Here is a 14,171-nt window from a genome sequence, read left to right as displayed (position 1 = left end):
AGCGAAGAACGAATCGAATAAATCATTTTTGAGGGTCAACATTCCACGTCTGCTAGTGGGATTCTGGATTCGCATTCAAAGTGGTGTATTTATCGCTGATCCATTCAAGTTCTTCCTTGCCTAGTAAGAATCACTTGTTGTTTTGGCGCTGATGGTTGGTGAAGACCGAGTTCTTCAAGTTTCCATTGACTGCTTGAAACACTCGATGCAAATGGGCCATTGGAAAGAGAGCGCGGTTGGAAAGGCGGCCAGATCGAGACTGATGGACAACCGTCGAGAATTTTTCGGTGACAAAAGTGGCAATCAGGAAGGGATAAAATCGCAGGACCGAGTACTGTGTCCAAACGACAGCATGTACAGATAGTGCTCAACTAATGGGACTTCATGGCGATAGACAAGCCTAGCTTTGGTCCCAGTGCGAATAGGCGGCGAGACATTGAAACAAGCAATTTAGAGCTGGTACTTTATGAATTTATCATGGGCAGACGATATGTCTCACGGTAATATAGGCTTGGTGGCGCATGGAAGGAATCTGGGGTTAGGCCAGCAAGGGCCCCAGCAGATTCCGGTGGTAAATATGTTTACGCCCTCCATTTTCCATGTCTCCGACTAGATGATGGTCAAGGTTTTTTCTCAATTATATGAGTGAATAACCATTTCTGGGATAATCCAAAGTGGAAGACCGGTCCAAAATACGATAACGGCAGAGCAAGAACCTCCCATGTTCCATCAGATTACAAGCCGCTTAGTCGATACTAGTCATCATCAAGACAACAACAGGATCCTTTTGACTATACCGACCCGGGAGACCCCACTGCCTCGACGTTTGAGTTATCTGTGGATAATACGAGCGGCATCAAAGTGGTGTGCCATCATGCGTGCCTCAGCCCCGGCTGGAGTCACTCGTTCTTAGGTATTATTTCAAGCTCCAACTTGGGGCGCCTGTTTGCACGCAGTTGGCGACTCATAACGAAGCATATTCCTACCTTTGTCAGTACATCTTGAACTGACGCAAAGCTCGGATATTTCATTCCCTACTCAAGATATTCGGCAGTGTCGCATTTGATAGTTCCAATCCGCCTGGCAGGCAAACACCTGTCATGGGTCTTTCACACAGCTGCTGGTAAAGCGAACGGCAGTTTCGTGTCTCTCTACACAAGCAACTTGCATCCGAAATGTTCGATTTCATGCATCTACAAGTGTAGGAAAGTGCTAGTCAATTCTAATTAGCTGTAAACATCTTTGAAGAAACATTCTGCTAAGTGCTCACCATAAGGCGGGCTGACTACATTTACATTTTCGAACAGGGACGTGGGAATAGTCTAGCTTATATTCATGAAGCGACTGAGGAAGAGCGTATTATCGCTGAGATAGGTTAGGAACAATGTGTCTTGCAGTGTTTCAAGTTTGCGTTGACTACATACAAAGAGCTGAGCAAAGCCCAAAAAGGCCGTTGAATCGATAACCTTCCGAATCGGTCGAAGAAGCATGTGCTACGTATGGATCGAGACCATTCAGATCTGGCACTACCAGGGCCCAGCTGGGCCACTCAAACCAACCTCCGCATATAATCGAACAACCCAGCTCGACGGTGCAGATAAAAGCATGTCATTCACGACTTCTAACGTTGCCATTCTCCTTCAATCACTTTCTCGATAATAAACCTCCTGCATGGGTGCAGACATCGGTGATGGACAGAAGTTACATGGAGTTCTACAAGAAGTTTGAAGACAAGAATCGAGTTGTTCATCCACAGCCCCCCATACCCTCGACAAGACAAAAGTACTTTTGCGCACGTGTACGTCACCTCTCCCATTGTTTTATTCTCTCAACCAGCGTACACTAACGTTCTATAATACAGACAGGGACACATGTTAAGTGCAAACTGATCTACATGCTTGACGTCAACACCACCATCGTACATAAACGCTACGGGAAGCACAGAATGATCATCACGAGCCAGAACAAGTGCAAAATCATCAGCCAAGTCCTCGTCGACGACTACTTCACTTCGCCGTCTGGGAAGCCGAGGTTCAGGGGCTTGATATACGTTGTTCAGTTCGATGATACGGGAACGCGCAGTGTCTTCACGTACGAAAATGGGTTTTGGCAGCTGGCGTTTCGGAGCCAGCATGGCAAGTATATGGAGTAAACAATATGTCTGGGTGTTGTGTGTGGCATACGCTAGTTCATGCGACGGGTTGTATTTTCGAACCGGCTCGCCGTTCCATCTCCATGAATATTCCGAATAGGCTTGTCGAAGGTCCAGGGGGCTTAAGAAGCAGCCCAAAACAAACCTCCTAACGCCACATACGCCTAGCGGTGAAATCAATGGTTTCCAAATACGAAGAATTAATGTGAAAGCTAATTAGCAAATTTCAATGTCGACTTTTTGTAGTAGTATTTATTTAGTCAAGCCATAGTGGCGGATTTCAGATATGGATATAGACAATGATGCACCGAAGGTTAGAGGCTTATCATGACATTGTCCTGGGCCAAGTAAATTGCCAAGTTCTGGTAATTTAACTTCACTCGCTGTCCTGTAGAGCCTACAGAGCAACCTGTACGCCCAACGAAAGGCTATAGTGTAGCAACATGGAGTTGGCACAGGGCTATAGACGAAGGGGTGGCTTACATGCAAGTAGGGCGACATGAACTAGACCTCGGGAAACAACGTCACAATGTTGGCGACACGGCCGGATTCCGCTAGTAATTCTCATTGAGTTTCCATTGCATTGTGACACAGGCTACTAGTGCAGGGGAAGTTGCGCTTGTTCACACCCTTGGTAACATGGCGCAGATTTGGAGTGAACACGCGGGCGCCGTGGACGCCCCTCCATTGAGCCGAGCGGCCGAGGCAGAATAGAGGGTGATCTTCCATGTCGGTAGGATATTTTACTCGCGCATCGCAACTGAACTGTATTGCATCAAGACACCATTTCTCTCGACTGCTAGGATATCTCTGCACTCGCACGAACCAAAGAAACCAGCTTCGTCTTTGACTCAGAAGCGCCACATCGATACAAAACTTTGGACGGGCCTATCGATAAGGCCAGGAGCCGAGGCACTGACGTCGTTACCAAGGCGCGCCTGGTTACAAACACCTACTAGCTTAGGTCGTCGCATCGCATTGTTGCGAGTTAACTATCCTAAAATCCATCCGACGGACTTCCACATTTGGGACACAGCACGCAGAGACCCAACTGTGACCGGAGATCCCGAGATATTCAGCTGGGGGCATTCTTAAGATCGGCGCAGCCCCTTGAAGGCGATATCGAGCCGTCACCGAGTCTCTTCATTGCGGGTCATCTTCACAAGCCAGTGACGGAGATCTGGTGTCTTCTGACTTCAGCTCACTGCGACCACCGTGAGGTATCGCGAACCTCTCTCACCGCCCTTTCTTTCGGTACCCTCCCATATCCAACTGCCCAGACCGCAGCGACGACACAATGGCGTCCGAACCCTCCACCCCGTCCAAAATCAACAACGCGCTACACTCGTCCTTACCAGCGCCAGTAGCCGACAAGCTCCCCCACATCCCGGAGTCCAAAGACGAGCTCAAGGCGGAGATAAAAGCCGAGGCCAAGGTCGCCGCCAGCAGCGGGCTCTCGCAACTGCGGTCGCTGGCCGCCGGCGGCTTCGGAGGCGTCTGTGCCGTCGTCGTGGGCCACCCCTTCGATCTCGTCAAAGTGCGGCTGCAGACGGCCGATAAGGGTGTCTACAGCAGTGCCATCGATGTTGTTAAAAAGAGCATTGCCAGAGATGGCCTTCGGAAGGGTTTGTATGCTGGCGTGAGCGCGCCGTTGGTGGGGGTTACGCCCATGTGTATGTCTACGTTTTCTACTCTCCTTTACTCTTTCCGCCCCCAGCAGAGATTCCGTGGGAGTTGGGTGCTGATATGTGTAATGTGGCACAGTCGCTGTCTCCTTCTGGGGCTACGATCTCGGCAAACAACTTGTCACGTCCGTTTCCGCGCCCTCGCCCACGGGCTCCCTATCCATCGCCCAAGTCTCCGCCGCGGGCTTCTTCTCCGCGGTTCCCATGACCGCCATCACGGCCCCCTTCGAGCGCGTAAAAGTCATCCTGCAAGTCCAGGGCCAACGGATGAAGCCGGGTGAGGAACCCAAATACAAGGGCGGTGTGGACGTGGTGAAACAATTATATAAGGAGGGCGGCATCCGCTCCGTCTTTAGGGGGTCTACTGCGACTCTAGCAAGAGATGGACCGGGAAGCGCAGCATACTTTGCGGCATACGAGTACATCAAGCGTCGCCTGACGCCCAAAGACCCTGTGACGGGCAAGCCAAGCGGCGATTTGAGTCTGTTGGCCGTGACATGCGCTGGTGGTGCTGCGGGTGTGGCTATGTGGATCCCCGTGTTTCCCGTCGATACGGTCAAGTCGCGGCTGCAGACGGCGGAAGGGAATGTGAGTATTGGTGGGATTGTGAGGGAGATTTATGGCCGGGGAGGAATGAAGGCGTTCTTCCCTGGCTTTGGGCCGGCGTTGGCGAGGGCGGTGCCCGCGAATGCGGCTACGTTCTTGGGGGTGGAGTTGGCACATCAGGCCATGAATAGGGCATTTGGTGGTTGAACGGGTGTGGAGCTTGGTAGAACTGGTGGCAAGATCTTTACATAGACCTGAGGAGGCGGCGTAAACAAGTCTAGTTTGACTTGAGCTTAGGGTTCAACATTCGAAGAGTCGAACTTGGGCGCGCAGGTACATCTTGTAACCCACCTTCATTCGTGCTATCCATCGGCCATGTATAGTATCAGAATACCGGACTACTTGACGTAAATTAGAGCAACACATACTATAACTTGAAGTTCGAGATAGCTACAATGGTGGAATTTTCGTACTAGCAGTCTACGCCATCTTGATTGAAGTAGCAATATGGCTAGTGTATATAATTGGCCTGAATCAGATTCGTTCATCAAACCAGACTGCACCCTGACAACTACCAGAAAAGCTGCTTCCCAAACTTGAGATGACGACAGGGAAACTAGTCAAGGCAATTACTGGGAACCATTCGCCCCATTCTCAGGGATCACGGTACTTACGATTGGGAGATATGTCTACAGATGTTTAACACATATACTCTGATGCGACTAGGGGATTTAACCCCATGACTACCATAATCAAGTTCAATCTTACTCAGGGATAGGGACTCGGAGGGGGGAGCCTTGATTTTAGGAGGCTGGGGAGGCTAGATGTGAGTAGCACAGCAATTAGGAGGCTGGGGAGGCTGGATGTGAGTAGCACAGCAATTAGGAGGCTAGGTAGGCTGGGTGTGAGTAGCAGAGCAATTTTAACCCACCCAGAGGGATGGGGACTCGAAGGAAGGGGGTAGCCTTGATTTTAGGAGGCTGAGAGGCTCGATTTTAAGAGCAGCAATTTAAACCAAACCCTAGAGGCTGGGTGTGAGTAGCACAGCAATTTTAACCCACCCAGAGGGATGGGGACTCGAAGGAAGGGGGTAGCCTTGATTTTAGGAGACTGGGAGGCTCGATTTTAGGAGCAGCAATTTAAACCAACCCTAACCCCTCCTCCGAGTCCCTATCCCTCTGGGTGACTTTCTCTTTTGAATAGTATTGGCGCACTATACTCTCACAGAGACCTCGCAACGGCAACAGGAGAACCAGTAGTTAGTGGGACTATTGTAAGGTGGCTGCTAGGGACGGGTCGGACAGCTTCAAGGCCCAGATAGCATCGATCTTCTCAGGGGGGACTTTGTTGGTAGGTTGAGAACCAACGTAGTATGGTAGTGAACGCAACGCAGTCGCCAATAGGGCGAACCGACGACGCAGCGTATGTATTTAGTCCAGCCTTTAGGGCACGGTTTGACATACGGGAGTACTAGTCGAGGTACCGGGGGCTTCGAGCCTACGGCGTATTTAATAATAATAGTATTGGCTTTTCATTGGTAACCTATGGCGGGAATTTTTCTGATCACGCAGGCAGTATCTGAGGTAATCTGAATAAGCCGTATTCTCTCCCCAAATCTCCGTTTTGCCTCTGAAAGCTCTAGGACCTGCTTTTTGGCTGACCAAGCTGACGAAGCTGGGTGGCAATGTCCCAGGCGGAACACAGGAAAAGGTGTATACACCATCAAGAAAATCTGGGGACCAAGCATCGAGGCAACCTCACCAACCTCACCATTCCGTTGAATTAGTGATCGAATTAGTAAGCCAAATAGCCGCTGGGTTGACCAACTGACCACCCACCGTGGATTGGGTTGGGTTGATGACTGTATGGTTGTTATAACTGTCAAGAAATGAGGCTGTTGTCAACCTCGCTGGGGGATTCCATCGAATTTGATCTATTGGCCAAGCTATTCGACCGCTCTATCGTTGTTTTCCGCGTCGTCCAGTGTGAAGCAGCCAATCTTGTACCGGATTCCGTAGATTCGATGAGTTGAAGTCCCCGAGCCCCAATTTCCCGGCCGGTATGCCGCGTCTTAACCTCTGGTAGTCCGATAACCACCTTCTTCGGCCGATGAGCTTAGATCGAAAGAAAGCGGCGATTCCATAATTAGGGAGATTGTTGTGAGATGTCTAGCCGTTAAATGCTTGGTGGATGACCACAGAGCTATGTGACAGCGACAACTTCACCATCTCACAGTGCTTAGTGTACTCTGTAACGATCCTCTAGCCTATGTTCCATGCCGAGAGATGACCACCTTGGATCCGGACCGATGGCGAAAGGTAATAGGACATATCAAGCAAAGTGGCGTCCTATACTGTCAGGGTACGGCTAGGCCGAAGGCAATAGTACAGAGTGATGGGGAGTAACGGGCGTCCCTCCTACGTAGCACCGGGTGGTCACTGGCGGTCTCAGGTAGGGGTGCCCACGATGATGCATTGATCTCTACTCCTTCCCTATCCTACTTCGAGATGGTCCTTATATAGATAGCTAGGCCGCCGCTTGGACCCGGCATAACAGCAGGGTCGGCGATGCCGAGGATCTTGACTCTCGTCATCCCAAAGCTTCACATAAATTGTAATCATGACTCGGGAGTCTTTTGTCCGAAACACCCCTCCGGCGCCCCACCGGTGTCTTGCGTTCAGTGTCCTGACACCCACCGGTGCCTATGGCATTCTGTTCTCTGACATATACGTCGATAAACGGCCTATTGCCGTCGATAACTCGCTGGGCAAGAAGCTACAGGAACCCCATACGATCGAACGATGCGATGAAGCCATATGCGATGGATTGCTCACGTGGATCTAGACTAGCAGGTTAAGTGAGAAGTGGCTCTTAATCGATTCGAGCGGCGCTTTCTTCACTAAACGTTCTATACGGTATCTAATAGCGCTTTCAGAGAAGGACTAGCCGCGAAAGTACTTCAATAGGTGCTCTTTGGCCTCCTGGGGCACCAGCATAGTATTAGCAGAGGCCTGGCGAGATGGCGATGCCACTGAAGTTGACGCTATGGGGTTTTGGTGCGCCATAATGCGAAGGGAGCGATTCAAGCGCCAGAAGATGGCCGAGATGACAGTAAAACTTCAATATACTGAGTACTAGCAGATTTTCAACCTTCAGTGTCCTACAGGGGGTCCTGCAGACCGGAGCCTCTGTTATGTGTCAGTTACTAAAAGTAGGGCCCCTACCGCTATGGCCACCATAATCCAACCAACATCAGCAACACCAACCAAGTTCCCAAATTGGTGGGTTGTGGTTGTTCATCAACGCCAACCCTGGCCAATCAGGTTGACTTAGTGAGGTTGCCTCGAGGCTTACGGTGGACCGAGAAGATAGAGCTGCTCTTCTTCGCTCCTTTCACTGACACTGTGGTACTGATGGAGGATATTCTCCGAGTGAAAACTTAGCAAAACCGAATTCAGTATTGTTACTTGATCACTTGAGTGAAAATTTGGTATGTTGACTTCCTGCTGTTGACATATCCCTTTGTCGGGCAGGAAGTTCATGCCTTGAGTGAGTTGGAAGGAAATACCAGTCTCTTTTTCTACTGGGACGGGATCCTCCGCGACACGGTTGATCATCTTGTGGCCAAGCACTGGAAATACGAAACAAGCATGACGCCCATCAGGCCTAGTTAGCTATGTATGCTCCAGAGGCGCGAATACATAATTGCTTTGCTGTTCCTTCATAGTAGAATCAATAAGAAGACCCATGGCCGTCAGCTCTGCATGGTGCTTCAAATCTTCCATGTTGAGGCAGGGTTGCCAAAAGTAGCCGTATCCTCACAGTTTGGAGTTCCACTGAAGGAAAATGCCCGATCGTCTCATACCGGATGTGAGCTATCCACAGTCGAAACTTGAGCCTGGCGTTTTTTCATCCTCACCTGATGCTGGAGATTGTCCCGATAATGACATTCTCTAGCAAATAGGCGATCGCATGGCTTTGGGGTGAAGGACGCCCTGATACGGAGAGAACATAACAGGAATATATTCTGCAAGCCATTCGAAACCACTACCATCAGCAGTAACTTGTTAGTCTATAAGTTGGAGACTATCCTTCAAATTCTGGAAACAGCGATCAAAGGAAGCGATGTCTTCGCACCAGACAGCAACGACTTACTATAGTGCAGATGCAAGTGGGACTAAGCCATACCATTTCCAGCTAAGCTCACTGTAAGATGAACTAGCCCCACAGAAAGATTTTACAACTTTACATAAACGCCCAAGTTTAACAGTATTTGCAACCAACCAGAGTTAAACGCTTGTCACAATCTGACAAATGCCATTCTCGATTAGTATAGTGGTCAGTATACGGGCTTGTCATTCACATCCGTGATGCGCAATTACGCCCGGGACCCGGGTTCAATTCCCGGATCGAGAGCTCCATTTTTGGCTCGCCCTTCTTTCACCATACTTTTTTCCCTCCTTGCGTAGACCGACCGATCTCCGTGTTAAAATTGTGGGGCGGCTCAATTCTGCCTTCTCCAGGCATGACAATTTCAAGGAGTTGTGAGGGACAAGATCATATATTGCATTCAGACATGTGCGACTTGGCTTGCTACTGGAGAACATGCATTAATTACTAACTAGGCGGTTCATCCAATCTTTTGCTTCCGATTCCACCGCTAAATGACCACGCTGTATGCAGAACTCCTCCAGGTACCTTGCGGTTGTAGAAAGCAATCCCGAAACGGCATCATCTCATAAAATATTATCTGATACCATGCGTATTTGTTACAATTCCCCGACTAGGGATCTTCCCTATCGGCGTATAATAGAGAGTTGAGTGGTTGTAGAATTAATTCGTCATATGTGGTTTTGAAAATACTGAGTGGGTCGTTCTTGTCCCAGTGCCAACCTCGACGTGCAACGAAGCAGTCGACAATGACACAGGTGCCTAGGAGTCCAGGCGGAACGGGCCAACGAAACATGGAAACGGGGCATTTCAACGTTCGTTGACTGTCCACCGCCTCTTCTGTGCCGTGAAGTCGCGCAGCCGCTCTGCATCACCGGGGGGTCTCGGACTGCCCCAGAGCCCACTCGTCCCGACTCCAGCCCGCATCGCGGGACGAGAGCTCTCATCGAATTTGTTCTTCTCTTCATGTATTTCTTCATGCTCCCAAGTTGGTATCGCCGAACTATCCTTCACCTTCGTATCCGACGACAAGACTGGCGGATAGTTGTTCTGCTGTTCCGACACTAACACAGGTGTAGGCTGTGGTGCTTTCTTGACTTCCTGCTCGTGGCTCAAGTTCAGGATTGTTGGCAGTTCGTCCTCCGCCTTTTCATCTTCAGGCTCCAGTTGCGGTTGCCAGAGGCCGACACTACCGGCTCGGTGCGATCGGGTGCCATAAGCAAAGCTCGTAACTCCGCCGCCGACTGTGATGCCCCCTTTGTCTTTAGCAGTAGCTAAAGGCGATCGGGTGCTCAAGGCCGGTGCATGCGATGACCTTCGCATACTTCCAAGTGAGGCATTGACGGAGTGGCTGCGATTGATTGACGAGGACTGACCGTATTGGGGACCCAAGTTGATCTCTCGCAATGCCGAGGCAAGGGAGTTGGTAAGTCTGCCGTGTGCACCACTAACGCCGCTGATACTAGCCGACCTGCTGATACGGGGAGTCGTGCCGGCTGAAGGATGCAGATGATCTGTGTTCGCAAACAACTTCAACTCATAAAGATCCGACAACAACAAATTTCTCCGGGTGAATGCATCATCGAGAGATGACATCGTGTTGTTGTCGACCACATCGACGGCGTCATCAAACTCAGGTCTCCTCCGTGCCACGGTAAGTGAGGACATAGGAACATCGGCGAGAACTGGCTGGTTCGTGATGCCGCCGACAAGTGCGTTGCAGCCGGCGCCGTGGGATACTAGAATGACCACGTTCTCAGTCTCGATATCCTCGTCGTCTTCGATAGCGCAGCTCTCTGCCTTGCAATGACTGCGAAAACTGAAGTGAGGAGAAGTAGGCGTCGTGGTGACCATCTCTCCTGGCTGATCGGAAGTCGCATACCAGTCCACCAGACGTTTCAAGCCCTTTCTGAAGCGCTGATGCATACCAGCCCACTCCTCAGGGAGCGAACCACCATCTCCCCAGGCAAGCTCCTCTCGCGTCGAGTCCCATTGATAATCGACCTCTACGCACGCGTCCCGAGCGTGAGCGACATATCCTTGGGGAATAGGCTCAGTAGTCGAGATCGCATACGACGGGATGGGCGCTGTATATCCAAGAGCCACGGCTGGATCGGAGAAGGATGCCCCGTGACCTCTCTTCCAATCTGGCGAACCATTTGTCTTCCCATTACCGTCTCGTAAGATTTCTCCTAAGCTGGGTAGACTCTCTAAAGGTGAAACTGGTTCCGCTGATTCGACTTTGTTCAGGGGGCTACTAAGCCGTGGCGAATTCCAGAGATGACTTGGAGCAGGTGGCGCGGGCCGGGTATGGAAATGTGGATAGGCATTGTAGTTTTCCTTGCGCAGCAGCTCGGCCTTCGCAGTCACCATCATTAAGCTCGATCTCGGCGGTGGGGTGATGTGTTCGAAATAATCAGGAGACAGCCATTCGCCCAAGAATGGGTCTAGACGTAGGATCGCCTTCTCGAGGTTTAGAGGCTGCTGCCAGGACTGTGCGGAATCGACGTCGATCGAGATGGCCGGTCGCGTTTGGCTCGGAGCCACGTTCGAAAAGGACGAGGCATGGCCGACGATCCGTCCAAATTGTTGCGATGCGCTCGCGAGCGACGGTGACTGTAAGGACGGATTCGAGGCTAAACCGGCACTGATGGCTACAGAAGTCTGGTGACACCGAAGAAACGGTGAGCTGTGGATGATGACTCGATAGCGGCGCGCCTTGCTCGGCTTCGTGGCGTTCTTATCCGGCCCTTCCGCTTCCTCGTCAGCCTCGCCTTGGACCTCCCGCTCTCGCAGTATTGATGCTATTCGTGCGCCGAGAATTTTGGACTGCAGCCATCCTCCGTAGGTAAGCGGCGGATCGTACGGGGTGGGAGAGGAAATATGCCACTGTTTGTCGGCGGCGTCAAGGCGGTTGCCATGCCTATTTCAAATTAGCAAAAAATTATGCACACAGCTTACTGCAAGGAACCAACCTAACGACGAAGATATACGCCGGGGGGCGTCCCATGGCGTCTGTCCGGTCCTCGTCGGCGTTGAATAGCAGCCTGCTGTGCATTCAAAAGCCGATATAGATACTGGTTGCACACACAACCTTTGGGTGATCAAGGAAGATCCAAGATCATGCTGATGGGAAACAAGGGACTACTACGTAAGAAGGCGACGTTGAACTCTAGACCCGGGCGGCTTCGTCTGTTTCAAACGCAAGGCAAAAACCTTGGTTATTTCATGACGGAAAACTCAGGCAGTCCGGAACTTTGCCCGCTAAGAAGCGCGAATTAGGTTCCAGTGGAGAAAAAGCAGTTGTGATCGTCAACGATTACAGCGATGAATTCGCTTACAAAAGCATCGCAAACAGGACCAAATGGCCGATACGGACCGGACAAGGCGGGGCAGTTAGAACGCGAACATGACGGTTCTTTTCACCGTAGTCGGAAACGGTCTAGACTGGCGGAGAGCTGTTGGCGCGCCTAGAGGACCGTTTTGCTGATTGGACATGTGATTAAATGGGTGATTAGATGGGGAAGCACAGAATGGAGAAGAGAGTGGGGAACGCCATCGCGGTAATTGTGAAGTGACAGTGTGGTTGTTGACGGTGCTTTTTTGAAATCTTTGACTGTGAAGGCTGCCTCTTAATGGAACAGCGCCATCAAAGCTCGCAGCGCTGTATTAGTTGTTTGGTCGATACTTTTTTCCCCATTTTGCGGGAGACGTGGCTGTAACACTGCAGCTCATCAAACCCAGGGTTCCTTCCCGCCTTACTGCGACCTTTCCTAATCTGATGTCCTGGGGAGATATATGTAGGGTATATTAATCCTGGTCCCTGTCGTCCTCGCACCCACTTTCAAGGATCTGATCGACTCTCGGTGAGCTGGGCATGTGGCGTCACACCGAGAGACACCGTGTTTGGAGAGAACAGTAGCATCAATCGGACGTGACAAATCAGGTCGCCCCTGGGCCTTCGTCTCCAGGGCCGCATCGCCTTACTGCCTTCAATCAGCCAACAACATCACCACGCAGCTGTGAAGGAGTTACATCAGTTGCCGACCATGAAGCTCTCAAACATATTGCAGCTGCCAGTTCTGCTTGCGTCGACACTTCTCGCGCCGGCCCCTCTCGTGTCCGCAGAACACACGAGCAACTGGGCAGTCCTCGTGGGCACATCGCGATTCTGGTTCAACTACCGGCACCTCGCCAATGTCCTCTCTATGTACCGGACAGTCAAGCGACTGGGCATTCCGGACTCCCAGATCATCCTCATGCTCCCCGACGATATGGCTTGCAACCCGCGAAATGCCTTCCCTGGCACCGTGTACAGTAATGCCGATCGAGCGGTCGACTTGTACGGAGACAACATCGAGGTGGATTACCGAGGGTACGAGGTGACGGTGGAGAACTTTATTCGGCTGTTGACGGATCGCGTTGGGGAAGAGATGCCCAGGAGCAAGAGATTGTTGACGGACGACCGGAGCAATATTTTTGTGTACATGACGGGCCATGGGGGAAACGAGTTCCTCAAATTTCAAGACGCTGAGGAAATCGGTGCATTCGATTTGGCCGATGCATTCGAGCAGATGTGGGAGAAGCGAAGGTACGTTCAACCACCGCGACGTGCTGCCATCAACGGCTAACAGGCAATGCGACAGATATCACGAAATCCTCTTCATGATCGACACGTGTCAAGCGAACACGATGTACAGCAAGCTCTACTCCCCCAACATCATCGCGACGGGCTCATCGGAGCTCGACCAATCTTCATACTCGCACCACGCCGACAACGACGTTGGCGTTGCCGTCATCGACCGCTACACGTACTACAATTTGGAATTTTTAGAGACAGAGGTACGAGACCTGAGCAGTAAGAAGACGGTCGGCGATCTCTTCGACAGCTACAATTACGAGAAGATCCACTCGCACGCCGGCGTGCGATATGACCTGTTCCGTGGTGGCGCCGAGACAGCGCGCGGCCGGCTGCTGACGGACTTCTTTGGCAACATTCAGAATGTCGAGGTTGACGGTGCTAAGAACACCACGGTTGATGAGGAGATGCTGGCTCTGAGCAAGACCATTGCGCAGCTGAGAGAAATCGCAGATGAGGAAGAAGCCGCGGCTAGGAATGCCAGCAAACCACAGAGTGCTGAGACAAAGCAGCAGAGGAAGGTTCAGTCGACAAAACCCCTAAATAACGACAACTGGTGGACCAAGAAGCTCGTAGGTGCAACGGCTTTAGCTGGATGCTCGGCTTTGTGGGCATTGGGGTCGTATTTGGAAACTCCGAAAAAGACGAGTCCATCATAGTTTTACTTTCAAAGACGCATATGCCGTTGCCATCTTCCCACATGTGTAAAAAGAACCAACGTCCCTCCACAGCAACAAAAAAACCAGACCGTGTAATGACTTCGAAGAGGGTAACGCTTGCTCCAGTCTGGGTGCAGAATGGATAGATCAGGGTCTGCTCCCGCATATCATTAGGACCGTGCTAACAAACAGTCTGCAATGACAACGGCACTGTACCAGTATCAACCACCCCCACTTGCAAATTGCTCCAGCGCGCCATACCCTTGATAGTTCGTAAAGGCCCTTGAGAGGCGGGGCTCTACTACAGGGTTCTTTAGGTG

The 14,171-nt window shown here is 51.1% G+C and overlaps 4 protein-coding genes and 1 non-coding gene across 5 annotated transcripts; 4 read left to right on the top strand and 1 right to left on the bottom strand.

Moving 5' to 3' along the window:
- Positions 1-1,693: 1,693 nt before the first annotated feature.
- BCR38DRAFT_400725 (uncharacterized protein) lies at positions 1,694-2,152 on the top strand (the record flags this gene model as incomplete). The annotated part of the gene is made up of 2 exons (XM_040857746.1): positions 1,694-1,798; positions 1,862-2,152. The coding sequence occupies exons 1-2, from the start codon at positions 1,706-1,708 to the stop codon at positions 2,150-2,152; spliced, it is 384 nt and encodes a 127-aa protein (XP_040711247.1). The 5' UTR covers positions 1,694-1,705.
- Positions 2,153-3,449: 1,297 nt separating this feature from the next.
- On the top strand, positions 3,450-4,590 carry BCR38DRAFT_353434 (mitochondrial carrier domain-containing protein; the record flags this gene model as incomplete). Its single annotated transcript, XM_040856786.1, has 2 exons — positions 3,450-3,825; positions 3,917-4,590. 2 exons carry the CDS (start codon positions 3,450-3,452, stop codon positions 4,588-4,590), a joined length of 1,050 nt encoding a protein of 349 aa, XP_040711246.1.
- Positions 4,591-8,704: 4,114 nt separating this feature from the next.
- BCR38DRAFT_t330 lies at positions 8,705-8,799 on the top strand. Its single transcript has one exon. It is a non-coding gene; the product is annotated as a tRNA-Asp (tRNA).
- Positions 8,800-9,363: 564 nt separating this feature from the next.
- Positions 9,364-11,563, bottom strand: BCR38DRAFT_353354 (uncharacterized protein; the record flags this gene model as incomplete). Its single annotated transcript, XM_040856774.1, has 2 exons — positions 9,364-11,476; positions 11,529-11,563. The coding sequence occupies 2 exons, from the start codon at positions 11,561-11,563 to the stop codon at positions 9,364-9,366; spliced, it is 2,148 nt and encodes a 715-aa protein (XP_040711245.1).
- Positions 11,564-12,602: 1,039 nt separating this feature from the next.
- On the top strand, positions 12,603-13,851 carry BCR38DRAFT_353414 (peptidase C13 family-domain-containing protein; the record flags this gene model as incomplete). Its single annotated transcript, XM_040856782.1, has 2 exons — positions 12,603-13,144; positions 13,200-13,851. The coding sequence occupies 2 exons, from the start codon at positions 12,603-12,605 to the stop codon at positions 13,849-13,851; spliced, it is 1,194 nt and encodes a 397-aa protein (XP_040711244.1).
- Positions 13,852-14,171: the final 320 nt, after the last annotated feature.

The sequence above is a fragment of the Pseudomassariella vexata genome (assembly GCF_002105095.1).
Source record: "Pseudomassariella vexata strain CBS 129021 chromosome Unknown BCR38scaffold_17, whole genome shotgun sequence".
NCBI lineage: Eukaryota > Fungi > Ascomycota > Sordariomycetes > Amphisphaeriales > Pseudomassariaceae > Pseudomassariella > Pseudomassariella vexata.
The sequence above is the reverse complement of the archived record's forward strand: the minus strand, read 5'-3'. Positions and strand labels throughout refer to the sequence as shown.